This window comes from Hydra viridissima, unplaced genomic scaffold, assembly GCF_058129835.1.
Source record: "Hydra viridissima isolate aposymbiotic clone 2 unplaced genomic scaffold, HvirCarnegie_v1 scaffold_5, whole genome shotgun sequence".
Lineage (NCBI taxonomy): Eukaryota > Metazoa > Cnidaria > Hydrozoa > Anthoathecata > Hydridae > Hydra > Hydra viridissima.
In genome coordinates this window covers 19,575,805-19,601,716 of record NW_028324304.1, presented here as the reverse complement: position 1 = coordinate 19,601,716, position 25,912 = coordinate 19,575,805, and the positions used below count along the sequence as shown (strand labels likewise).

Sequence of the window (25,912 nt, the reverse complement as noted above, 5' to 3'; positions counted from 1 at the left end):
AAATTTTGTGTTGAAATATTGTTATATGGAATTATATTTTTATTTGTGTTGTATTTTTATTTGTTTTATTTACTGGTGATTTTCAGAATAAAACGTAACTAGGCATTAACAATTATAAGAACTCCTGCCGCTACGTCGTTTGTGAGAACTGTCTCTCCCCCTCCTTTCCCATATATTTATGTAGCTTTAAAGTAAACAGCTCGAGAGGTTTCAGCTGGTGAGAGAATCATTTCTTTGCTGTTCAAGTTATAATTTTTGCTAACTAAAATTATGTAATGAAGATTTTGTTTTCAAGCCGATCAATAGTCAGGTATTTTTATGGTATGAGTTTTTTTACGGCTCAAATGAAGTTTTTTTTAACTAATTCGTTAACGATTATAGTTGTAATTATTCATAATGAAAAAATTTCTCTTCAATAGCTGCTTAGATAAGTAAAATGTAGTTATTAGTTGAAATATCATAAAAAAGTTTAGTCATCAGTTGAACTATCATATAAAAGTTTAGTCATCAGTTGAAATATCTTACAACATTTACAAGAAATAAAATTATTTTCCATCGGCACAAGCTGTTTCTTCTTTTATTAGGGATATTTTAAAAATGAAAAAAAATCCATCATTGTGTGCGCGTTTTCTTACATGCACGAGTTTTCTATGCGCCTTCTTCTTGAACAAAGGTCAAATATCTACTAGAAACGTTCGTTGCGTTCAACTTTTTTCCAAGCTTCTTCATTTTGTGCGCCTCCAACACTACGTCTCTTTGTTTATCTCCGTAGTCTAAAATCGCAAGAATCGCATTCATTTGTTCATCAGCATGAAAACCAATCATATAGTAGAAAAAAGCGTCTCGCATAAATTTCATGCGCGAGTGGGCTTGACGTTCTATTTTACAGGTTTTCTCTGGAAAAACCTTTGACTTCTCTTTAAGACATAATTTTTCATTTGTGCACGTCAAACTTTGATTTACATTTTTACATTTTGAGGAAAAATGTTTTTCCCCCCCAACCGATCGACGGTTTACAAAAGAATCTTCTGGATTTGAAGAGTTTTTACACGGAGGACTGTGAAGCAAACTATTCTCAAGATCATCGGTTTTTGAACAATTCGCTGACACAAGACAACTTTCGTTTGTCTCATTAAATTTTTTGCTATTGTTTGTTTTATTAACATCTTTTGATTCAAGAAGAATTAAAGAAATCTCGCTCTTTAATCGATTGATTTCTTGGTCCTTTTCTTTAATTAACACTTCATCATCTCTCTTTAATTGCATGTGATTCTTTAATTCTTCGCGCAGTTTACAACTTAAGCGAGTGTTTTGAGCACGCAAATCATTTATTTCTTCGTCACGTTTTGCAAGTAAGCAGTTACTATCGTAAAGTGCGCGCTCCAACTCACTAATCGTAGAGCGCAGTAGGTTCATACTCATCGTTTCATTGCGTCTGGTTTTGCACTCCTTTGTATTAAATGCATCTACAGAGTCAGATTCCTGAGCGGAAACTGGCATTTTAAATGTTAATGTGTCTTCATCGTCATCTGAAAAATCACTTACAATGTTTTTAACACATGTGTCGTCATCCTCGGCATCAAAAACTTTATTCAGGTTTTCAGAATCCGAATCCTCTTCTGTGATATCACGAAAACCACTATCGCCATCTTCTGCTTCTTCACTAGTACACGAGAAACGTTTGCCTAAGTTTTTAAAGTTCATAAACTGCTTCTCAGCAGTTTTGGAAGCAATCATCTTTTCGACGAAAATTCCTTCATCTTCTTCACGCTCCTTCAACTCATCACAGATTAAAGCTTCGATTTTATTTGCTTTATGTAAAACGTTATCGGCAATATTTTCATCATTTATGAGGTCGTCGTTTAAAAACCGAGAAAACTCGTCGTAGACGTCATTAAAAGATTGCTTGTAGTTGTCTTTCACCTTCTGAGGACTGCTAGAAGAGGTTGTACATTCTTTAACATTGATTGAAAATTCCTGAGTCAGGCTCATCTCATCTCATACCATCTCATCTCACAAATCACTTAAAAAAGTTTTAAGAAAATTTTTTAAATAAAAGAAAATAAAAAGTAAAGAAAAAAAACTAAAACAATTTAAAATTTTAAAATGCTACATAAATATTACATAAATATTACATAAATACTTTGGTAAATAAATCTTTATGCGAAAACAGGTACAAAGAGGAAACCCTCAATTATAAAAATCCAAGTTCTCAAAAAACGCTCTTCTTAATAACCGATCTTTGCAAAAGATCATTGAGGCGATCTTTCAGTTTTCTAATAAAAAAAAAAAAAGGAAGCTGCACTCATTTTGAACATTTTATACCTTGAGCATGAGAAGTACATTTATTTCAGTTTTTTTCTCTTTCGTGTACTTTTTCTTAAAAATTCCAACTTTTTTCTTCGTTTTTATGGAAGGAAAAAATTTTCCTTTCGCGAAAGTGACGATAATAACAGCAAACTTTTTTCAGATTTTCTGAAGAATTCTCAAATGCAATAAAAAGCCTATTAAGGCTTAAATATATTTTTATCTTAGCTGTTTATAATATTTTTTATTTTTATAAGATAATTCTTACAATAACATAATTCTTACAATATTACAAAAATTCTCTCTTGGGGTTATTGAATTAATTTACTTACGTAAATTTTTCGCATTCCCTAATTTACTTAGCAGGTTTTTAGTAATTTACTTCGCTGGTCATTTCTAAGTTGGCAATTTTACAAAGTTTCGTTTTGAGTTGTTTGAGCATAAATATTTATTTTCTTCTCGTTCTTAATTTTATGAACGTTTATTATTGCAAAATTATTCATTTCATTGAAGCATTTTTAACTAAAATGAGAAGGAGAAAAGTAATCAAGTGTGATCGCAGTTTTAACTTGGCGTTGTTCAAAGATGAATAAAATTAGAATTAGGTTAATTTTTTTTTGCAATCCAAAGAATAGAAAAAAGTTAATAGATTTACATCTAACATCAGGTATTTATCACCATAGTGCAATCTACGCTTGAAGTTAACAGGTTGGCCCCACTTTTCTCGGCTACTTTCAACAAATGTATTGTAGTTTACCGTCCTCCAGTTAATTGCCTTATGGATGCATGTCTACTCCGCATTGAGGAGACCCTGGACGGAGTAGGCATGCCCTCGTCCGGGTTAGCATCCTGATGACGGTTAATAGGAGGGCCCCATGTTGATTAGGTTTACTTTAGACAAATTGTAGCACATGTCTTGTTCAGATGTTTAATGTTTCTCTTGTATGTCGCCTAGAAAAATTTGATTTTATAGCTTGTACATTTCTCTCTTAGATCATTTTTTTATATAGATAATCGTACATAATTTGTGCATAATGCAAGTTCGCCAAATTTCCTTAGAATATGTCATGACCTTGTTTTTTATTATAATTGAAACTAGACGCTTCTTGACACGCTCTTCTAAGTACAGATACTTATAAATCTCATAATCACTGACAATGATGTAGTTTTCTGGTCTGGTGCCTAAACTTTTTTTGATCTTTTGCATATTTTGAACTAGGGATTGTCTTCATAAATTTGATTCTCTGCTTCTTCTCTGGATTCAACAAACTAATTTTCGAAATTTTGAATTTTATGGGCTGTTAAACTTTCACAAGCGTTTGGACTTCAGGTGTGATGGCTTGTGATCATCTTCCGGGTGTAATGGTTTGTGATCATCTTAAGCTGTTTAACACAGACAGTTGTGGATCTAAAAATTGTTTTTGTGGACTTTTAAAGTTATTTTTAAACTATTTTTGCAGTCTTCTTCTTGGAAATGTTTTGATTATTTTGTTCAAGAAAAAAATGAAAAACCATCATAGGATTATTTTTTTGACTTCATTTTGACTTCACAGATTGCGACTGTAAAACCAGTTATTTGTAGAAATTGGTAAATCAATAAGTGAAGAAATAACTTAGTGGTTTAAACACACTAGTGACTTTAAACTTACAAGCGACTTTAAGATTGACCAAATAAATCTTGATCACGCCTTCGTAGCCTCCATAAAAAAATCTTTGGTTTAAAAAAGCAAAAAAAAGAACTCCAACCCTCCATATTGAAAGTTTTTTGAAACGATATTGAAACCATTTTATGCTTCTTTTTTTATTGTGAAATGTTTTCTCGTTTTCAAATTTAAACAAAAAAGACAACAAAAACAAAGCAACCCCCCTTCCCTTTTTTCTTTTTATTGCATTTTCATAAAACGTTTCTCATAAATATTTTTGTATTTTCAAAATAGTCCTTAAATAGCTGGTTAAGCTGCATCAGAAAAAGACACTCAACAAACTATAAACATTTTCTTTGAGAAGTAATTGTTAAAAGATTTTCAAAAAACATTTTCTACCCAATCTCCTCATGTTAAAATCTCTGATATTTTAATCAAATTTTCAATTTTTTGTAAAACACGGTTAACGATGCAGAAACAGAAACCAGAACAAGTTCACAATAAACAAACGATTGAAAAAAAAACACTTATTTTTCGAGTTAAAATTTGAAAACAAGTTTAGCGATTAAAAAAACCCATAAACACCTTTTACCTCGACTTGATGTGTTCTTCGTTTATCATTTATTTCGTTATGCTTTATTTATAAATGTAATCGCGTTGTTTTTTTTTCAAGCGCAGAGAGTATTTTATATATTCGAACTATTTAAACATTAATTTGTTTTTTATTTCAAAGCTTAAAGGAGGAGACAACCAAGTTTTAAAGCTCAAAAGAAAAGATTTTTTTTTAAAGTCGAATTTTTATTCTTCCAGTTAAAAAATTTCTTTTATGTTGAAACTTTATTTTTTTTCAGAATTTCGCTTCAGAACTTCTTTCATGTGATTTGCCTGCTGAACGATATTTACAACAAATTTGTACTGTTAAGTTTGAACCATGTCAATACATGAACGGAAGACGTGGGGAGGGGGAGGGGGAGGAGGAGGTTGAAGGCATTCTATTTTGAGACTTTTTAGACAAAGTTTCTTAAGCCCAAAAATTGTCATTGTAACCACCGAAGCACCAATCAAAATTTTTCTTACATAAAGTTCATCATATTTAGTTGAGGATGATTTTTTATTTTTTTTGAATTTTTAAAATCGAGGGAACTTACCTTTTTCTTTCAATACACAATTTTCCACAAGTTCAGAAATCGTTTTTCCTTTGTTCTTTTTAAGGATATATTTTGGACATTTAAAATGATCTTTTTTGTATTCAACATAAATTTTTAAACCATTAAATTATTTTTTTTTTATCATGAAAGTTTTAGAAAATTCTGTTCATATTCGGCACCTCTGTTCTGAAAGAAGGTGCCGAATATGTTTTCTCATCACGTGACGTTAGCATATAGAAATCTTGATACGAGCCGGCATTAATTCATATCTCAAGCCGGGTCTCAGAATGTTTTAGCCGACGCAACAATTTGACGTTTTAAGTTGATAGTGAGAACTTAAAACAATAAAAAACAAAACAAAACAAAACAAAACTTTTCAAACTTCTTGTTCTTGTAATCGAATTCTTTAAACAAGAAAGACGAGCAGATGAGAAAAACTTTTCGGAAGGGAATCGTTTTACCCATTTTATTTTTCATACTGCGGATGGGAGAAATTCTACGCAATATTTTGTATATCCATCAAAATTGTCTCTGTCCATCAAAATTGCAGCCAATCCAAAAGCTTTCTCTTCCTAAAATAATTCTATTGTTATTTAAACATTTAGAAAAGCGCTTCATTTTCGTGTTTCTGCAAAATAACAATTTATTAGCAACCAGGTTCATCCATCATATCAGAAGCTTTAACTAATTTAAAACTGTCAAATATTTTCAACAGGCTTTAAAGTCCTTGCAACAATCGGTAAAATTTCGTCTGTCTTTTTACGCCAATTTTTAGTGCCTTTTGCAACTTGGTTCCACATTTCACCATGGCGTGGTTCAGACTTCACACAACGTTCCATTATAGATTTTTGATTCGCCTGCATGAAGAAATTTTTTGGTTTATAAATAAAGCGCAGACATAGTTTTAAAAACAACTTTTTGAATTTAAAAATAGGTTTTAAGAAACTCTAATAAAAACTACGTAAATTCATAAAAAATATCTAACTATACTTAAACTATAGTAAGCTTAAAACGTTAAGAAAAATATTAGTTGCTATACCTCAGTTCCATGAGCTAATTCAAACTTATAAAAGTATGCCCAAGCATCACCGAAGTCTGGATCTATTTTAACAGTCCGATTAAACCACTCACGTGCTTTGTTGAGTTTGCGTTCGCTCCAAAACAATCTATTGTAAAATACTTTGGTATTTTATAGTGTGAGGTCCAGAGCAAAGTATTCGAAAAAGAGAATGGAGCCCAGAGCATACAATAGGGAATGGAGAGTGACAAAGAATATCCTTCGGGAGATTAAGAAGACATAAAAAATGGTTGCGATAAAAGAAAATCAATTTGCACTTACTTTGATACAGCTAAGAGAACGTGAGGGTCATGTTCACATCTCTTCAGGGCATCAACACTTTTTGTTTTTCGTTGAGGCCTTGTTTCCATAAAGATTGCTTCTGCCCATAGTTGGCCCGAACTTGGACAGTCTTGCAAAGCTAAAACGCACATTTTACTTTCAAGTTAACGCATGCATAAAAAAATCAAATTTTAAGTTAAATTTCATATAATAAAATTTCTATTCAATTATTTTGTTTATTACATAATACTTAATAAGTATGTCTGGACCATATTTTGAAGTTTTACGAACATTTATAGAAACCCGACGCATTGGACCTGTAAAAATGGAAGGATCTATGTCATTCCTTTTTATTCGTCTAATAAAATGTTTCGTAGCTGAGGATTTTCGATCTGATCCTGTTAATCTCTCAAAGGCAATTTTATTATCAAATCTTTTTTAGACTTGAAACTGTAAACTGTTCTTCGTTTGAATCCCAGATCCACAAAAATATAAAACAATTTCTGACTTCGAGGCTTCTGGATTTCGATCAGAAAAGAACCTTCATAATATTTTGACGTTCTATTTTTGTCACGCTCATCTTTTTACTAAATACTAATTAATTGGAAAAAAAATAATAGGCGCCTAAAAATGTGCTGAGAATGTTTTTTCATATACCGAATACTTTATCATCCTGATATTCCTAGTTTGACTCAATGTTTATGCATATTTCATGCAAAATATGGACAGTTTATGCATATTTCTTTTATGCAAACATTAATTTTTATTCCAACAAATTCTAGATAAAAAAAAGAATGTAGAGCGAAGAAAAATCGCAGAAAAATGAACTTCTTTTAAAACCAACCTTTGGCCATCAAAGATTTAGCAAAATCTTTATTGCCGCCACGTATTTCAATGCGAACGGATTCAAGCCTATGTGAAAAAGTAGTAAAAAAAGACTTTAAATGCTGAACAAACTTAAACTATAATCATCGATAACAATTCTCACCATGTAAACGATTTATGTTAACAAAGAGAAAATAAAAAGTACCACAATAGCTCAACGTGAGGATTCCGATGCCTCGCTTGCTCCAGAACAGAACGTGCTTTAGTAATGTTACCTAAAAAAAAAAAAAGTTGTACCACAAAATTTTTTACTTCATTTTTTTTTTTCTACATATTTTATGTGTTTTGCTCATAGATTAATAATAAAAACCTTGCTTTTCTTCAAGACGAGCCAATAGAATCCAAAGTTGAAAAGATGTTGGACATTTTTTTGTCTGAAGGGAAAGAAAATTATATATATACACATACATGCATACATACTAGGGTGGTTCAAAAATAGGTCATTGTAAAATTTCAACTAGAGTGGAAGCTTATAAGGTGCCCAGATATTGGTTTTATATATAAAATTTTTTTTTTTTTTTTTTAAGTTTATGTTCAAGGGTGGCCCACGGGCCCTAAACTTTTTAATTTTGATGATTTTTATCGATTTTTCAGAAATTTCAACGCCCGTGGGCCACCCTAAAACAATGGGGGAAAAAAAAAAAATCATCAGTAAACTCAGAATGAGTAATAGAAACAAATAAAAATGCACTCTTAATAAAATTTTTTATGTAAAAATTCTGAATGAACCTGAAAAATTTAGGAAAACCGAATATTTTGCTTTTTCAATCATTTTCTTTTGTAATTTCAATCATTTTCTTATGATGACATTTTTATCATTTTTTACAGTTAAACCATCAAAAGTTTTAAATATCATACCACAATATTGCATTTTATATATAAATTTGAGAAAATATTTTTAAAAAATCTATTTTTTCGTTGATCATGGTACAGTTTTGTTGACTAAAAAGTCAAATAATGCTGGAAGTAGCATTTGCTGCAAGATCGTTCTTCTTGGATCCTTGTTTACTTCTCTTGTAGACATGGTTAAACAAGAACATATTTTGCCTCTTTTCCTCCTTATTGGATTTCACAATAAGCTTCTAAACCAACTTGATACCTCTCTCAGAAGAATCATTGACTACATCTAGAAATTTGATGGTAGTCTCAAACTCTAGATAAAAATCATTCAGCTCCCAGAACTGTGAAGGGGTTTTAAGCCACTGCACTTCCCCCATCCCATGGCCAATCTTATTAAAGATTAGCCAAGATTGCTCAGTAACAAGAGATGCTAGGGATGGAGGCTGATCTTGGGAGTAGTCTAGTGAGTGAAGAGCCTTCTTACGCTCCAGTTTGAAGACATTGGGTCTGTCCAAATGAGTATTATAGAGTTTCTGAGCTAACTTGTCTCTATCAGGGTAATTCTTATCAGTTAAAGCAAACACAACTAGAACTGGACTTAAGTAGCAGTCATGCTTTGACATTAATCGGACTACTTCAGTAGATCCAAGAAGATTTATTTCAATAAACCTCTTCATTTCCGAGAGGGCTTTTATATCCTATAGAAAATTTAACATAAATAAGCAATATTCTATCATTATAGTTTACATGTTTTTATTTTTATTTTTATTCTAAACCTTTATTATTTTTACCTGATATGGAGAAGCAGCTGGCAACTCAGCTCTAAGGAACCATTTAGCATAAAATATACTGACAAACATCGCCATATCAGATATTTCCTCTTTGTTCTCTTTAGTTAGACCAGGAATGTGATCAAGTAGAAGGTACATTTTCAGATAGTACAAGGCTTTAGCCATGAACCTGGCATGGTGTACAGGTCCAGGCATATAAAACCTGAACCTCTCCTCCTTAGCAACAATCATCAAAGAGAGCTCAACTAACCCCTGGTAATCTTTTCTTGATTTCCAATCCTGCATTTTATTAATTTTTGTTTTTAAACATTAAAATACATGCAAAAATAGTTAACAGAAAATTAATGTACTAGAATGAATGGTTCATTTTACCTCCTTGTATGTCTTATTGTTAATTAAATCTCTGTAGAACTGTTCAGATTCCTGTTGCTGTTGGTTTATCCAGGTTTCAGGTGGAGTTTCAATCCTCTTTAGGGGCAGTATATCTTTCTCTAAATCATTCCAGGCTGACTTGATTTTTTTGAACAGCTGATTATCTGGTCCTGTAGATTTACTACTTGGGTACATCTTACAGAAGTGAGTAATATGACGCTCCAGAGCATGGTGTCGGCAGGCAAGGAGAAGAAGTGGCCGTCCTAACTTTTCTGACATTCTGGTATTTACACCTTGGAGCCTTCCAGTGTTTGATGCAGTGGTATCAAAACAGATACATTGTACTTGGTTAGTGAGACCATAATTCTCTAGAAGATCATAAATAGCAATGAACTGCTGTTCTCCAGTGCCTGAATCAATAGGGGGGGGGGGGGGGAAGAGGAGAGAAAGTGTGAGTAGCGCCCGTTTGTCATATATCTTGATAAGTTTTACATATTTATGTAGGAAATATTTTCTCAAATTTATATATAAAATGCAATATTGTGGTATGATATTTAAAACTTTTGATGGTTTAACTGTAAAAAATGATAAAAATGTCATCATAAGAAAATGATTGAAATTACAAAAGAAAATGATTGAAAAAGCAAAATATTCGGTTTTCCTAAATTTTTCAGGTTCATTCAGAATTTTTACATAAAAAATTTTATTAAGAGTGCATTTTTATTTGTTTCTATTACTCATTCTGAGTTTACTGATGATTTTTTTTTTTTTCCCCCCATTGTTTTAGGGTGGCCCACGGGCGTTGAAATTTCTGAAAAATTGATAAAAATCATCAAAATTAAAAAGTTTAGGGCCCGTGGGCCACCCTTGAACATGAACTAAAAAAAAAAAAAAAAAAATTTTATATATAAAACCAATATCTGGGCACCTTATAAGCTTCCACTCTAGTTGAAATTTTACAATGACCTATTTTTGAACCACCCTAATACATACATACATACATACATACATACATACATACATACATACATACATACATACATACATACATACATACATACATACATATATATACACATATACACACATATGCAAACACATATATATGCATACATAAATTTGAATCTTACACCATTTCTATATGCTTGTTGTGCTTCATACAAGTCTTTTTCTTCTTCATGAAGCTGTCCTTTCATCATCCACAACTAATTTTAAGGAAAAAAATATACATATATATATATATACAAAGACAAAGACAAAAAAAAAAAAAAAAAGATTTAAGATACGAAAAAATAGAAATAAAAATTTAAAAGTTTACAACGCAATAAAGAAACTTTTATAATTTTATATATAATTCTAACCTTAGGAAAATCTTCATACTTTGATAGACTTTCTTTTAGCAAGGCTTTGCTCTGTAAATATAAATTAGTAAATAAATATAAAAGATAATTTACATGAACACCAAATTTACTAAACTAAAATTATCTCAGAGAAACTTTTTTTTTTGTGGAAAAAAATGAAACATTTAAATTTTTTAACTTCTTGGTCAAAATTCCTTTTAAAATTTTAAAAATACAAAATACACAAAAAAGCAAATCGATGAAAATTAAGAAAACCAAAAAAAGAGAAACCTCTGCAAAGTTACCAAGAACCCATTCTAATCTTGCAGACTTCATATACACCTGAAGAAAAAAAATTTGTAAAACCACAACAAATAGTTACAAAAAAAAAAATTTCCTTAACAAAATATAATTTCACTAGATTTTGCTTACCCTGGCAGTTGGAGCACTCATCCTTGCTTTAGTAAGCAAACGCCTAACAAAAAAATTTTTTTAGGAAACCTGATAAGAATTTTATTTGCATTTTCAACTTTCTGTTAGCCCCCCCTGCCTCCTCTTTATAAAACTTTAAGTGTTTAAATAAAAACAATCAGATCAAACAATGAAATGTTGAAGCTGATGTTTTGATTGCACCACAGGGCAAACAATATCAGATTTGTGCTGGTTTACTATGGTTAAAAGCAACACTAAGCTTTTACCTTGCTCTTTCATCTTCATTATTCTCAGATTCAAGTTTTACTGCAGCTAACCATATCTCTTCATTATTTGGATTTGCCTGGAAAGCTAATGCAAGAATGGACCGAGCAGCTGGAATATCATTCTAAAAAAATTTCTTACATCTTTAAATTTTCTTGAAAAAATAATCAGCAAACATTAACAGAGAGAGATAAAGTAAGATAAAATGCATACAGCCATCCACTTTGATTTGGCACCCATCAGCCACAAGACTTCAGCTTTTGGACAATGCTTGACAGCATTTTGAAGAAGGTTTTCTAAAGACTCTCTAAAGTAAACTTCTTTTAAAAAAATCTTTATTGAAAAAACCAACAAAAGAAAAGTAAAAAAAATTAAAATCAAAAACTTTTTTTAGTATCAAAATTTTATAGCTGTATAAAAAAAAAAAAAGTAAACAAACCTTGTACCATGCGACTTTTCAAAATATGCAGCTCTAAACCAAATTGATTTTTTATTTGGAAACGTCTTTAGAGCATATGCATATATAGCACGAGCACATTCGTATGCTCCATGCACTGCACACTTTTAAAAAAAAGATAAAATTCAGTCAGACTTAACTAAAATTCAGTTAACCCGAACTGAATAAAAATTAAATGATAATTATATATTGAAAAACTTGCTGATTCTGCATCTTCTAGCCATGTGTGCTTCCGATCTTCATCTTCTATTCCAACACCGATAACAGTTTTACTGCAAAAGAAGAACAAAAAAGAATTATATTGTAAAAATTGTTGTCATTAGGAACCATCTTTCAAATTTGAAAAAATCTCTCAAAGGAATTAAGAAACTTACATAATCGATTGTGCAGTGTATATAGAACCAGCCTTGTCTGCTTCTTCAGCATCAATGATCCATAACTCACGGTTGATCTCCACTGTGTTTGCAGCAAGCGATGATACAGCTTAATGGCAGAAATCAAAATTACAATATTTCTGAAATAATTAGTTGTAACAAGTCAAAATTCAGCAATAAATGTAAAATTATGATTGCATAATTTACATAAATCAATGTGAATTGTTTTGTCAAAAAAAACTATACAAAACTATAAAAAAAGACACCTCTTTCGATGATTTTATCAACTAGTGGAGTGTTTCCATTGGCTTCTTCGAGTTTAGCTGCAGTGATCCATATTTGACGATCTGTAGGGATATTTTCACGGGCTTTATTTAGGACTCGCCTTGCATTTTCATATGTTTCCAAGCGAGCTAAAGCCAGCCAGAGCTAAAAAAAAATCACATTAAAAACTAACTCAGAGCTTCCTTCTAAATTACAAACATAAACTAAATGTATAAACATAAATTAAATCTATAAGCATAAATTAAATGTATAAATATATTTTCTACCATCATTAAACATTAGACTCAACAATACCCAACAAACTTGTCATATGTCTAAGTTATAGCCTTCCTTTAAATATAAATTGAGTTGTAAATTATACATTATGTTTTATGTAACAGTTGTAACTATGAATAAGGTACTACTAAAAAAGACTACATAATCAGCTACAAGCTGGAACATAAATTCAGGGTAGTGGTTCTGTAATCAAGCACCTATGAGGTAAGCTGCTTAAAAATGGTATTGCTCCCAATTGTAAATTGTCAATAGAATTGACAAAGAAGACCATCGACAGATTCACATTGACAAAGAATTATATTATTATTGATTGAAGAAACCTCATCAAAGCATTCAACTCTTCACAAAAATTCAAAGAAAATTTCTGATATTTGAAACTTTCTGATATTTCTAAACTAAATATTTTAAAACAATTTCTAGTGCTCATTTCTAAGTACAAAATTTAGATAGAAATCAGCTATTAGTTATTTCTGCCACTTTAGTCCCAAGAGTTGAGATGCATGTTGTGATGTGACAATTACAAATGTGACAAATGCAGAAGCCAGCAATATGACAATTCATTTCAAATTGTACTTTTTAAAATTGTGGCAACTAAAATTCAAGGTTAACAAACAATAGCCCATCATGAATAAGTTAAATAATCAAATTATTTTTTCAATTAAAAGGCATTTACTGTCAACAAATTAAACTTTATTGGTCGCAATCATAGTTATGTGGCCAATAAATTATAAGACACTGGTAAATGAAGAAAAAAAAAAAAAAAAAAAAAAAAAAAAAAAAAAAAAAAAAAAAAAAAGGATTTAAAACTGTAAAAGTATTTTAACAAATTTAACAACAAAAAGTAACAGTTTTTACCTCTACACTTTGTGGACAGCATTCTACTGCGCGGGTTAATAATATACGGGCATCAGATGGGTCTTCTAATTCTACAGCAGCTTTCCATAATCGGACTGAGTTGGGAATTTGCTCCAATGCTTAAAAAATATTAAAACAAAAAGAGATTACCTCCCCGTAAAATTAAACAAAATATTGTTAATAAAAGAACAAATGAAAAAAAAACCTTTTCTGAAGACTTTTTTCTGGGCTGTAACCTCTGTTTCTAAATCTGCTGCTTTAATCCAAAGTCGTACTGATTGGGGCAGATGTTTTATAGCTTGAGCTACAACTGCTTTAGATAAATCAACTGGCTAAGAAAAAAAAAATTTTTGTAAAGGAGAAGAAAAGAGAAGAAGATTATGAGGAAATAATTATTAAATCTGGTATTTTGCAATTGAAAGTCATTTTCTTACTTGCAAGCGAACAGCTTCTAACCACACATCTTCACTTGTTGGACATGCTTCAGTACCTTTAATGATCAAATTTCTGGCTTTTTGTGTGTGACCTGTAACTTCTTCAAGTCGTGCAGCTGCAATCCAACCTGAAATTAAGAAATGTTTTTGAAACAAGTCCAAGATATTAACAGGAAATTATCAAATATAGATTCACAAAACTAATCCCAAATATGGCACCAAAAAATTCATGGCTCATAGATAATCTGTTCCAAATGTGATTATAAAATGCATAGAGCATTAGTATTTCAAGCATAAGAATGAACACATCATTTAGGAATATATACATCTTTGAAAAAATAACCTGGTGCATGTTTTGGATTTGTTGTAATAACTGATTTCAACAACAATCGAGCCTTTTTTATATCACCAATATCACCACTTGAACTGGGTGTTAAACTTTGAAGATCAGTCAAGTAACCTTTTGGATCAACAACAGTTTGACCAGTAACAGAATCAGAGGCCTAAAAACAAAAAAAAATTGAACTTTTTTTTTTAGATTTTAAACTAAACTTTGTATTATCAGGAAACAGCTGATCCTACCTGGTCAAGTTTAACACCAACAAGAGATTTTCTTGCTTCACCAATTTTATTTAAGTCAAGGTCACCAGAAGCAGGAGTTGCTAGGCCAGAATAAGGTGTTGTTAAACCATCAAACTACAATTCAAATATTGTTATCATTTTAGATCTGCATACAAAACTTTCCCACACAGTTATTTTCTTCTAAAACTGATTGCAATAACTTTATTCATTTTTTAACTAAGAATTCTTTGATGGAACTGAAAAACCCTTTTACACAATCTATAATATAATTTATAAACTTTCAAGCAAATTGAAAGAACTATCTAAAATAAATTTACCTGGTCCATTGGATTAACAGTTGTGGCTGTTTGACCAGCCAGTAAGGCTGAACGAAGGACACTATCTGGAACAGGTGTAAATCTAATAAAATATACAGAAAAGTTAATAGTGGAAAATTTGTTACTAAAAAATAGTTAAATTAAGGATATTTTTTTTGAAGCACCATTTTGTAACCAAACACAAAGGTTATTCAAAACTATACTTGCATAAAATTTAAGTGCCACATGCAATTAACCAAGCTTTATAATGCATGGTATGCACTCACTTATCTCATTTTAAGATAATTACTATTATTTCCAAAGCAAATAAAATGGCACCCATCTTGACCCAGAGAATGATTTTTGACAGAAATGCAGAGAAAATTTAGTATTCATCAAAACAGATCATGTAATTCCTTGATGAGATTTCAAATGATGAGGATGATGAAAGTAAAAAGGAAAATTAAGAATCAAATCATCACATACTTTTCAGGTCTTGGATTTCGGACTTTTTTATTTCGAGAATCACCCACCTCAGGTAATGAAGCCCATTCTTCAGGATCAACCTCCGCAAGTTTTCTCTAAAAAATTAATTATCAGTAAGATTTATTAAAACAAGTAAAACCCAAATTAAAAAAAAAATAAAAATAAAAAAAAAGGAAAAAAACCTTTAAGTCTGAAAATTGCTGCTGTATTTTTGGTCTTTCTTGACGATATTTCTCAACTGTCTCTTTAAACTTCTTTTCTCTTAAAAAAGCAGATTATTTGTAAAAGTTTTTCAAAAAATAAATTTAGAACATTAACTCACTGGTTATTTATGGTAACACAACTTAAATATTTTTACTAGAGTTATAGACCAACTCTAAGATTTGGTCAATAGAACATGGTTTCTACAATCATCTAAACACTGACCGTGAGGTTTAAAGAGTTGAATGCCAATCTTAGTACTGAGAGTTTTAACTTATTTGTTTAGGCGATAAAGAATAAGTAGTTGGTCACCTCCTTTCTTTTCGTTTATCATCCATTCGCCTGTCTATACTTTCATAAACTTCATCAGCCTCCTCATCATCTTTTTCATAAGGACCACTTGTGAACAAACTTCCTCCATAACCAGCAAACTAAAAATGCAAATTAAGTTAACTTTTTGGTCACCTTATGTCATGAAAGTTTAACCATTACAGTAGGTATAACCCCTCACTCCTTCAATTGCTCTTTACAAAGTGGTGCTGATAAGTGGTAGATTAAAAGATAGTCTATGTGGGGTTATAGCTTCAGGTCCTGTATTTAGGAAGTCCTAATTCAAAACTAAATAAAAATTTTCTTTAGGGAACCATTCATTTAAATTATTTGATTATGTTGTTTTAAAAAGTTAATTACATTGTTTTAAATATGTTATGTGCAGTGGAGGCAACAATTACTTGTCCATTACCATAAAATGGGGGACTTGGGACAAACTTTATAACTTTTAAGAAAAACACTGAACTATCAACAATACATAACCTTCCTATTTTTTGTAAACTGAATTGTATTTCTTAGTGTTTTGGGTAATGAAAATCATCATGCAAATCAAAAAATTATTTACTTTTTTCCATTGTGGCATTCACTTATATGATTTTTTAGAATAAATGTTTTAGCCAATGCAAAAAACTTTATATTAGTAGAGCCATCTAAAAAATAGCGGATCATACCAAACATACTTCAATATGTGAATTGTAAATGTCCATACAGTATTGATGATATACAGCACTAAAATTTTTAGTTCACAGTGCGGGGTGACTTGGGATTAAAATACAGCTTTTTGTAAATTATATATTATGACCTATATATATTTATTTTATTTTTTTGTATATGGTACATTAAGTCATATGTCTTATTTTTAAATAAAATAAACATTAAGTAAAATACTAAACATGCACTGCTTGGCACAGCTGCAATATAAATGCTGTCTTTGATTGCTGAAACAACTTATGAAGCTCAAAGTGTGGAAAAAGATAAAAATGTAAAACATTAATAAGATTAATATTGTCCCAGGTAAAAATGTGTCCTCTGATGATTTTTGTACTATTAGTACTGATTTCAATAAAGCATCAACAAGAAACAAACCAGCATTGAAAAGACTATGAAGATACAAATCCTATAAAGTTGATGAATCCTATAAAGAAAACAAATTCAATTAATCAGTGAATTAATACTGAAATGATGTATGGGTATGTAGTGAGTTGTGTAAAAGTCAAGCAGCAATATAAAAGTGATTGTTGGAAATGATATAAAGAAAATTTGGTATAAAAAAGTAGATGTCATATTTTAATTCGTAAAGCCAATTTTAGCACCAGAACATTTCACAGGGATCAATTTGTGTTCAAAGATATGAAGATGGCTTCCTTTAAATCATTTTTGTTTTCCTAAGTCACACCACCAACCTTTCCCTCTTCCCCCTCCCCCCCAAACACATAGGCACAGTGAACAAACTTGGGACAAGCCATTCTTTTTAAAAATACATGAGATCTTAAGGCAGTCTGAAAAATTTGAATACAAAGTTAACTACCTTATATATTTTTGCTACATTAAACATTAGTTAATGTTAAACAGCAGTGGTAATAAAGAGCTGTAGTGAAAAGATAAGAAAACTTGCTTTTTGTTACTATATAATATACTTGTTTAGTTTGCTCAAAGACTATGAAATAATCTAAAAAATTTTTTTGCTGGAGTAAAAAACTTAATTTAAATTAAGAGTTTCATTAAGCTCTCCAATATCAAAATCACATTTTTTTCACAATTCATTGAGAAATTTGTCTTTTGGACTTAAAAGAGCACAAATCACTTTGCCAAGAAAAAGTCTCCAGATTGGCTACAATACTATGTTGAAACAACTGTAATGTTTTGGTGTTTAATATAATTTGTTTAAATATGAAAAGGAAATATGAAAGTGGGAGAAAAGAAAGAAAGAGAATGGTGGCTAAATATTAAAAAATAACAGTTTTTTTTTTTATTCAATCTTACTAATATGCAATCAGATTTTAAATACAATAAAACCAGTATGGTGGTAATCATTTACATCAATCCTTTCTCCCTATTCCCACAGCAAACTTTAAGGTTGATTGAGGATGTTCTAACCCTTAAAAGTGTACAGAACATGCAACTATTAAAACACTCCACAGCTATTTAAGTAAATTAGCACCTCAAACTAAAATTATTAGAAACATTGGGGTTGAATGATGTGTTAGCTGAATTTGTCAAGAAAAAAGAAATCTTTTAAATTATTTCAATAAAACAATTTAAATAAACATCGGAAATGCAAAATAATTTAACATTATTATTAAATTACACTATAATTTATTGTTGCGATTATCATAAAAATGAGGAGAAAAAGTTTGATGTGAAGCTTAAAAAGCCTACTGAACAAGAAATGTTTGTGAAGAAAATAAATTTTGTGGTACTTCCCATACAGAATATGTACTTTGTGTATTATCAAACAGATCATAAAGAGCTTAAAAATAAAACCTCATCATAGTTGGATTCATTAAGGTCTTCTGCCTCATCATCATCTGCTTTTTTTTTTGTTACAGCTGGAGTTGCATTTTCATCTGGCATATCAGTTGAGTCACGAGCAGGGCCAATATCTGATCGTGTTGTGAATCCAGATGCTCTAAAGTCATTTTTAAATAAATCATTAAGCAAATATAAGAGTGTAAGGAATATATTAGCAGTCAACAAAATGACAAAAATTAAAATATAAAAAAATAAAAAATACAACAAAATGCAGAAAGAAAACAAAAGAAAAAAAAAACTATATTTAACCCTCTTCCAAGTCCAGCTACATATCCCAAAGGAGATGGCTTTCCAATAAAATTCTTTTTACGCTGAATCTCCATTTCTCAAAACTGTTAACCAATTTTTATTTGTTAAATAGTATTTAGAGCTTCTAAACTAAAGATAGTAAAAATAATTGAAACTAAAAGAAAAAATGTATATTCAAAATAGAAAATCTTTATTACGTTATTATTTTATAAATACTAACACCAAAGTTAGCAATATTTTAGATTTAAATCTTTTTTAGTGAGAACCTAATAACAAATCTTTAAGTTGAAATAAACAATGGTTTATTTATCTGTCCAAAAAAGATATTTAGAAACCATGTTATTAAGTTTACATAAAATAATTCTATACTAAAATATGATAACACAAAAAAGCATAATATCATGTTACATAAACATAAAATATATAAAAATTTGATATAATATTTCAAATATTAAACTTTATTATTATAAAAATTACATATCTAAAAAACATATATAAAAGCATATATATACACTGTTTTAAAAGTTGAAATTAAAGAAAGTTAAAAAATGAATGGTATTAAAATTTTTCGTTTAGGATACAATTGTCTTCCTTCTACTCCATCAAACTGTTGCTGATAAGCTTCGTGTTTTTTTTTTGAATAAATGACTAGAGTAATAATTGTACACAATAAAAACAGGATTGCCCATAAAGTCCCAGTCATCAAAAAGAACCCAAACCATGTGATTATCTCAAAAAAATAATGTGGACTAGTTACAACTTCAAACATGCCACCATAAGGTATAACTCTTCCTTTTTCATTAGAAACTAAAAGTGCATCATCAGATTTGTGTAATCGAAATTTTCTTAATTGATAATGACACCAGCAATTTCCAATCTCACCAATTGCAAAGAACAATATTCCTAGCACAATTGAAACGAAAGGTCCAGGTTGGTATGACTCTTTATGAATTCCCCAAGAGTTAAAAATAGCAAAAAACCAGTAGTACATTGGCCCACCAATAGTTTCCAAAACAGACATTTTACGATTATAAATATGAACAAACAGAACTTCAATTATTCGCCTTAGAAAATGAAAGCACCAAAATGCTAGCATTACATATCGATAGTTTAAACTAATATGATGTGTAACATTTACTGGAAACAAATTTCCAATTACAGGATAATGAAGAGTTGGCATTTCAACAAAAAATACACCAAGGAAAAAACAGTATGCTCCAATGTAGCTCAAAAGATTTGCAAATACTGCATTACAGCCTTTAGACATTTTTCCAACAAAGTTTTTCACTCTATACTAACATTTAGAAACAAATAATTATTAACTTAGCGGTTTTATATATGCATGAAAGTACTATTATGTAAAGTAAATGTGACCATTCATTAATGCTCTTGAATTTATTTATTACAATAGATAAGAGCATGATACAGTTGCTAAAAACAACAAATAAAATTCATTTTTTAAGTTTTTAAAAAAATTAGTTTCAAGTAGGTGCTAACCTCTTTAAAATTACTACTGTCAACACTTTTTATCAGTTGAACATGAAGAAATTTTTGAGTTTCAGTACCTTGCAAATGTTAATTACTCATAAACTACATAACAGATTTTCCTAATTTCTTTTTAAAAAAAGTAAGCTAATGTATTGTTGTTTGACTATACTTTGGTGTTAAGCATTGGTTGTCATTGTTATCATGCTAAATGAGTAAACAAATATCAAATTGAGGAAAAGTTAGGGAAATTTGCCTTCAAAACCCGTTAAAGTCATAAGCTAAAATTTCAAAATTGACCTGTTTTCCTCAATCTTCAGTTGACTTTGTTTTACAGCTATATAAAGACTCAGTTTATTAGAAGAAAAGTAGGAAGTGGAAAAAAGCAATGATTTGGGCAAATCCATGTCACAGAGTGATCTTGCAAGAAAATATAAAAAAAAAAAAAAAACTAAAAAAAAAAAAAACTCAAAGCAAGATCCAAGAAATGATCCAAGAAATGATGACAAGTACTCACAAAAATATTGAGTTTCTATCTAAGCGTCCGATTAAAAACGTAAAAAAAATTGAAATAAATATTTTAGTTAGCTTCATTATGTAAAGAAAAACTACAGAAATCTATTAATAATTTTTGAGTAATTAACGATTTAAGGGTGCTGAATCTCATCGTGTTCTACCAATAGCTTAAGAAGCATCTTATAGGAGACAATCGTTTCGCGTAAGATGGTTGAAACATACCTGTTACGTAAGGTACGTCTTGAAACAGATAAAGACAAAACTTTTGTTCTGCACCGCACTAAGGTATTGAATTACCAATGGCTAAAAAAATTGTTTCTTTTGAATTGGCTTTTAAGTTTTTATATAGACATGATTTTCGAAACTCGTTAGAAACATTTAGCGACGTCCGAGAAATTCATAGCCATCAAGTATTTTCAAAAAATTTCTATTACTTTTCCAATAAAATTTCTAAACCTTTAATACTTTGCACAGAAGTAAACTTTTGAATTGAGTAGAACTTTGTAGAGTTCAAGTCAGATTAATGTAATTAATGATTAATGTAATTAATCTGACCTAACTCATATTAATGTACAAAGTTCTACTCAATTTCATCTTAAAAACCAGCCAGAGGTAATCTATATTTTGATCATTTAACCGTTGACGTATCCTTGGCACCCCTCAGGCGCTTTGGGTATTTTAGTCGTTAATTTCGATGCTTTGTTTTAAATATAATTTATCTTTTTTCTGAGTGCTTCTTCAATATCATGTTTTCAGTCAGAATTTAAAAAAATATATACTTATATGTTTATTTTTACCACGTTAAGTAAGTTAAAATTTATTATAAAAGTCTATCACATTCTCCAGGACGCCCCAGCGGCGCTCGCATAAGATAAGTGTGAACTTGACGTTCATGCAGTTCGCACGCGTGTTATTTTCATTAAAAAAAAAAGGCAATTAGGATTTTAAACGATAAAGAAATGAGTGAATTGCTGAAATGTCTTATTACAGAATTTAATATTTCTGATGGAGAAACCGTTTAAAATTCTAACCATATTGGTGTTTGCTCTTATCATAGTGATAGCGTGAAGATGAAACCAACGAATAGTGAAGATGAAACCAACGATGATGAGTGTTCTAATACGAATAGTATCAGTAAAGCACATTCTGTAACTAAAGACTGAAATATTTGGTATTATTTTCCTCAACTCTCTGGAAAGAGATCGGCTCACAACATAATTAGAGGGTTTAGTAAGTAAAGTGTTATTCCCTGGAGGTTTGTCAATTGAAATTCCAATGAAATTATTTTAATTAATATTTTCTGAGGATGCCATTTTAGTTATCACTAAGTGTATGGAAGTTGGAAGAGTAAACACTGAAAAGAGATTCAAGTCATCTTGGAAGCCCGAAGATGATACTGAAATCAATACATTTATTGGTTTATCGTTTACTGCTGGACATTTGAAATTTCGAAACCTTAATGTTAATTGTTTGCGGAGTTTGAAACACGAGTCCCCAATTTTTCGGGCCTGTATGTCAAAAAAACGTTCCATACGATGCTTCGTTTCATGAGGTTCAACGGCAAATTTACTCGGTCCAAAAGAGGAGCAACAAATAAATTGGCATGTATTAGAATGAAATAATAAATAGGCATGAAATAATAAATACAAATCTCAAAAAGTATTACAGGTCCGGTTATAATACCACCGTAGACGAACTTTTGGTCGGATAAGATGAACAATTGATCGGGTATGATGGAAAATGTCTGGTCAAACAATATATGCCGTCAGAGTCGAAAAAATACGGAATGAAGATATTTCGGTTTAATGACCCCCAAAAATGGTTATCCTCTAGGCGGGATTTCATACTTTGGGAAGAGGGTAACGAACGAGCAACGAATCTCGGGGAGTTGTTTAAAAATTATGTAAGCCATATTACCTTACAAATAGAAATGTGACTAGCGACAATTTTTTTACCACTAAGCAACTGGCTTTAAAGTCAAAACAACACCATTGAAAGAAAGAGCAATAAAATGCATATATAACATTAAACGTGATGTTCGAGAAGCTGAGTTATTTGTATATTTGTATGAGCGCTACTTATTAATGTTAGGAGCTGCGAAATTCTGCAAGCTTCGATCGAGTTCAGCTGGAAAATTAAGTAAAAATGGCGAAAACAAAGTGAAAAAGCTTAGCGCAAAGAAATTTTTTGCAATAAAAATTTTGGAAACATCATTGACCAACGTGATCTTCCACCAGATGAAATACGATCTATATATGCAAATGTGAATATATATGATAATGTAATTTTATTCGTGGTACATTTATTTTTATTTCCTTTATATATAACCAATTAAAGTCAAGTACCAAAAAACAACATGTCAAAACAAAGCTCTGCTGTCTGGAAGTATATCGCAAAATCATGCGATTATTGAAGCAAAATATACCTTGTGCAATTATCTCATAAAATGTAAATGTTCAAGATCTCCTCTGATTACCCACATAAGAAACATCTATAGCATAATTATCAAAAATACGAAAAATGTCTTTAAGAAAGATTACGAAATCCGATACAATACTAAGTTTATTTAAAAACGTGGCTTCCTCATGCAAAAAAGTCAAACCACAGTCGCAAAACTAACAATTTTGTTCCACGAGATTAAAAAAAAAGTAAATAAAAAAAAAATAAAAAAAGGAGCAGTGGTGACGAAAGTTTTTTGAAAAAATTTGGTAAAAAATTGAGCATAACACTTGATAATTGGACTGACGTCATTATTATATGGTGTATAAATGTAACTCTTCACAATTACGTCACTTAAAGATTGGGTCTCGTTAAATTTGATGGATCCTTTGATGCTTTCACAACCGAAGATTTAGTGAAGGAAAAATTGGCAGAACTTGGGTTTGATTTGACCTACATAATTGCGTCTACTCACGATGCTGCTGCAGTAATGTAAAAATATGGAGGTAGAGAATCAACTGTGCTACAATCACGGTATTAATATGACCGTAGCGGATGTTTTCTTCAAAAAATCGCTTATCTGCGACAGCCAACCATGTTTGAGTGACGAAACAAATAAAGAATGCGATTGTAATTATAGCGTTACTTAAGAATAATTGTGTGCGTAAAAGATATATCATTATAGCGTTACTTGTGAGTAATTGTGTGCGTAAAAGATGTCACTATAGCGTTACTTGTAAATAACTGCATGTGTAAAAAGATATGTGTGAATGCCAAGGGAATTAAGGGCCTGTTTATATGGACAAGGGCTAGCCCGTTTGCCGAGCTTGCCCGGAAAACGAGCCAGTTTTAAAATTGCGTTTATATGAATTTTTTGCCAAAAAAATAAAAAATGATATCGAGGTCAGCCTGGCTTTTTCTAGCAGGGCTGGTCTCTTTATCGGTAAAATAATAACTTTAAAGATGGCGGCTAGCGACAAAAAAACACATTGCATTTTAACAATATGTTTAACTGGCATTATAACACAAATGATGCTTCTTAAAAGCCTAATTGTATTATATAAGCTTCACAAATTTAAATTTGACAATTTTTTAAATATTATTCTTTTACGAAAACGATCACATTCACTTCAAAAGATGAAACAAGCAAGAGAGAAGCGCCTTAAAAGAAAAAATCGTAGTTGCTGGTTTAAAACTGCCAGAACTGATTTATAGTGGCATAATATAATAACTGGTGTAGCTCCCATTGATGTATGGAAAACAAATTTTAGGCTTTCACGGTTTTTTTTCATGAATTTGGTTTCAGAGTTAAGCCCTTATTTATCTCCTGACCGTTTTTCGCCTAACTTCAGAGCTCTCTCAGCAGATAAAAAAGTAGCTATTACTTTATATTACTTAAAAGATACTGGATCTTTGGTAAATTATAAAAGAAAAACAACTAAAACTTTAAGTACACGGAAGTAGCCAGTTTTATTATTAAATTTATTTTTTTACGCGGAAGATTTCAAATTTAAAAAATGTAAGAGTTTGCACGCATGCGTACAAATTTATATAAGAAATTAACCAGCCCGTTTGCCGAGATCTCGGCAAAAAACAGTGAGATCTCGTTATCCGGGCTAGCTCGTTTATTCATATAAACGCAAAATAAAATTAAGTTAAAATATTGATGATGTCGATATCTCGGCAAACGTGGGCTGGCTCGTTTGCCGAGCCAGCCCACTTTCCATATAAACAGGCCCTAAGTTGTATATAAATTGTGTTGAATTTTACAAAGATGTATTGGCGTTTACGCATTAAAACTCGGTGGAACTTGTTGGTTCCAATTGAAATTTTTGATTGAAAGTTTTGTAAAATTGAAACCATGCTTTCAAAAAGCAAATTTGATCATTTAAACAAATTGTTTTATGAGGAACTCGATTTTAAAGTTTTAGAGTATAGGGGAGACCGGGGCTAGTAGGCTACAGTGGTAAGTTGACACACTGCGTTTAACTTTGGAATTTTCCACCAGAAATTTCCAAAATTCACACGGAACCTTTCCGCTTAACTTGTTCATCTTTCAATGTAGTATCAGGACCACAAGCGCATGCGCATAGAAGTTACAGCGATTTTTGTGTTTTTTACTAATTTTGTAAATTTTGTAACAATATTACTTTTTCAATAGCAATAGAATTAGCTACAAGTAAACTCGAATAGATTTAGGTGTTGTATGGTTCACTCTAACCAGCCACATTTTGTGTTTCTAAATGTTTCGCGTTTTTGGGGATTTATGAGCCATTTTATGAGCAAAAAGCTTTTGGGGTTTGTTGCACAATGATCGCGGGGCTAGTTAGCAATAAAAGTTAATGTCAAAAAATGTTGTTGGATAAAAATTATCAAGAGTTTTCATAAAAAAAATGCGCTTGAAATATAGTTAATGTTGCTAAACTTGTCTCTTTTTATATAGTGTGCAAACTTACCCTGAGAGTATAGGCAATTTACCCCGGGCCGGGGTAAGTTGGCAAATTTTTTTTTGGAGGCCCTTTTTAGTTCACCAATTATATATTTTTTTAATGTTTGACACTTGAACATGCTTGCCAAATTCATGTTCCTTTGAACTGCAATTTGATATCCTCAAAAAGGTTCACTCAGAAATGCACAGAGCTCAAAAACTAAACCTGTAGCCCTCGTCAACATCGAAAGATGAAAGAACGTTTTCTGTTGCTGGTAACTTTTACACTAAGGCTTCGAAGCCTTATGAATTTTGATATGTTAAAT

General features: G+C 30.8%; 3 protein-coding genes across 8 annotated transcripts in view; all 3 read right to left on the bottom strand.

Annotated features, from left to right (window-relative positions):
- LOC145188719 (pre-mRNA-processing factor 6-like) overlaps positions 1 to 25,912 on the bottom strand; it is a 104,378-nt gene that overhangs the window by 41,554 nt on the left and 36,912 nt on the right. The window contains exons 2-28 of one of the 3 annotated variants that reach the window (XM_090088678.1): positions 18,719 to 18,847; positions 18,422 to 18,566; positions 15,920 to 16,038; positions 15,589 to 15,667; positions 15,407 to 15,501; positions 14,942 to 15,023; positions 14,625 to 14,738; positions 14,386 to 14,545; positions 14,043 to 14,170; positions 13,814 to 13,940; positions 13,609 to 13,727; positions 12,459 to 12,621; positions 12,193 to 12,301; positions 12,021 to 12,090; positions 11,801 to 11,922; positions 11,575 to 11,668; positions 11,364 to 11,485; positions 11,098 to 11,140; positions 10,957 to 11,007; positions 10,687 to 10,737; positions 10,456 to 10,530; positions 7,633 to 7,696; positions 7,468 to 7,537; positions 7,282 to 7,349; positions 6,438 to 6,576; positions 6,138 to 6,264; positions 5,472 to 5,955 (exon numbers count right to left, since the gene is read on the bottom strand). The exons of 1 other annotated variant lie outside the window; for it this stretch is intronic. In XM_090088678.1, coding sequence (XP_089944804.1) covers positions 5,797 to 5,955; positions 6,138 to 6,264; positions 6,438 to 6,576; positions 7,282 to 7,349; positions 7,468 to 7,537; positions 7,633 to 7,696; positions 10,456 to 10,530; positions 10,687 to 10,737; positions 10,957 to 11,007; positions 11,098 to 11,140; positions 11,364 to 11,485; positions 11,575 to 11,668; positions 11,801 to 11,922; positions 12,021 to 12,090; positions 12,193 to 12,301; positions 12,459 to 12,621; positions 13,609 to 13,727; positions 13,814 to 13,940; positions 14,043 to 14,170; positions 14,386 to 14,545; positions 14,625 to 14,738; positions 14,942 to 15,023; positions 15,407 to 15,501; positions 15,589 to 15,667; positions 15,920 to 16,038; positions 18,422 to 18,566; positions 18,719 to 18,792 — 2,769 coding nt within the window. In that variant the 5' untranslated portion in view covers positions 18,793 to 18,847 and the 3' untranslated portion in view covers positions 5,472 to 5,796. Of the gene's footprint in view, positions 1 to 5,471; positions 5,956 to 6,137; positions 6,265 to 6,437; positions 6,577 to 7,281; positions 7,350 to 7,467; positions 7,538 to 7,632; positions 7,697 to 10,455; positions 10,531 to 10,686; positions 10,738 to 10,956; positions 11,008 to 11,097; positions 11,141 to 11,363; positions 11,486 to 11,574; positions 11,669 to 11,800; positions 11,923 to 12,020; positions 12,091 to 12,192; positions 12,302 to 12,458; positions 12,622 to 13,608; positions 13,728 to 13,813; positions 13,941 to 14,042; positions 14,171 to 14,385; positions 14,546 to 14,624; positions 14,739 to 14,941; positions 15,024 to 15,406; positions 15,502 to 15,588; positions 15,668 to 15,919; positions 16,039 to 18,421; positions 18,567 to 18,718; positions 18,848 to 25,912 lie in introns of those variants that run through there. One more of the 3 variants, XM_090088679.1, reaches the window with a different exon arrangement.
- Positions 469 to 4,609, bottom strand: LOC145188718 (uncharacterized). 3 transcript variants are annotated; one of them, XM_090088693.1, is made up of 3 exons: positions 2,963 to 4,479; positions 2,144 to 2,276; positions 469 to 2,023 (listed from the first exon to the last, which is right to left on the bottom strand). In XM_090088693.1, the coding sequence occupies exon 3, from the start codon at positions 1,990 to 1,992 to the stop codon at positions 649 to 651; it is 1,344 nt and encodes a 447-aa protein (XP_089944819.1). In that variant the 5' UTR covers positions 1,993 to 2,023; positions 2,144 to 2,276; positions 2,963 to 4,479; the 3' UTR covers positions 469 to 648. The 3 variants fall into 3 exon arrangements, with proteins under 3 accessions (XP_089944819.1, XP_089944820.1, XP_079921318.2); XM_090088694.1 differs by lacking the exons at positions 2,144 to 2,276; positions 2,963 to 4,479 and adding an exon at positions 4,543 to 4,609; XM_080065192.2 differs by lacking the exon at positions 2,963 to 4,479 and having other exon boundaries at positions 2,136 to 2,276.
- Positions 19,128 to 25,912, bottom strand: part of LOC145189032 (uncharacterized) — a 43,694-nt gene continuing 36,909 nt past the window's right edge. The window contains exons 1-2 of one of the 2 annotated variants that reach the window (XM_090088698.1): positions 20,216 to 20,330; positions 19,128 to 20,012 (exon numbers count right to left, since the gene is read on the bottom strand). In XM_090088698.1, coding sequence (XP_089944824.1) covers positions 19,260 to 19,985 — 726 coding nt within the window. In that variant the 5' untranslated portion in view covers positions 19,986 to 20,012; positions 20,216 to 20,330 and the 3' untranslated portion in view covers positions 19,128 to 19,259. Of the gene's footprint in view, positions 20,013 to 20,215; positions 20,331 to 25,912 lie in introns of those variants that run through there. The other variant, XM_090088697.1, reaches the window with a different exon arrangement.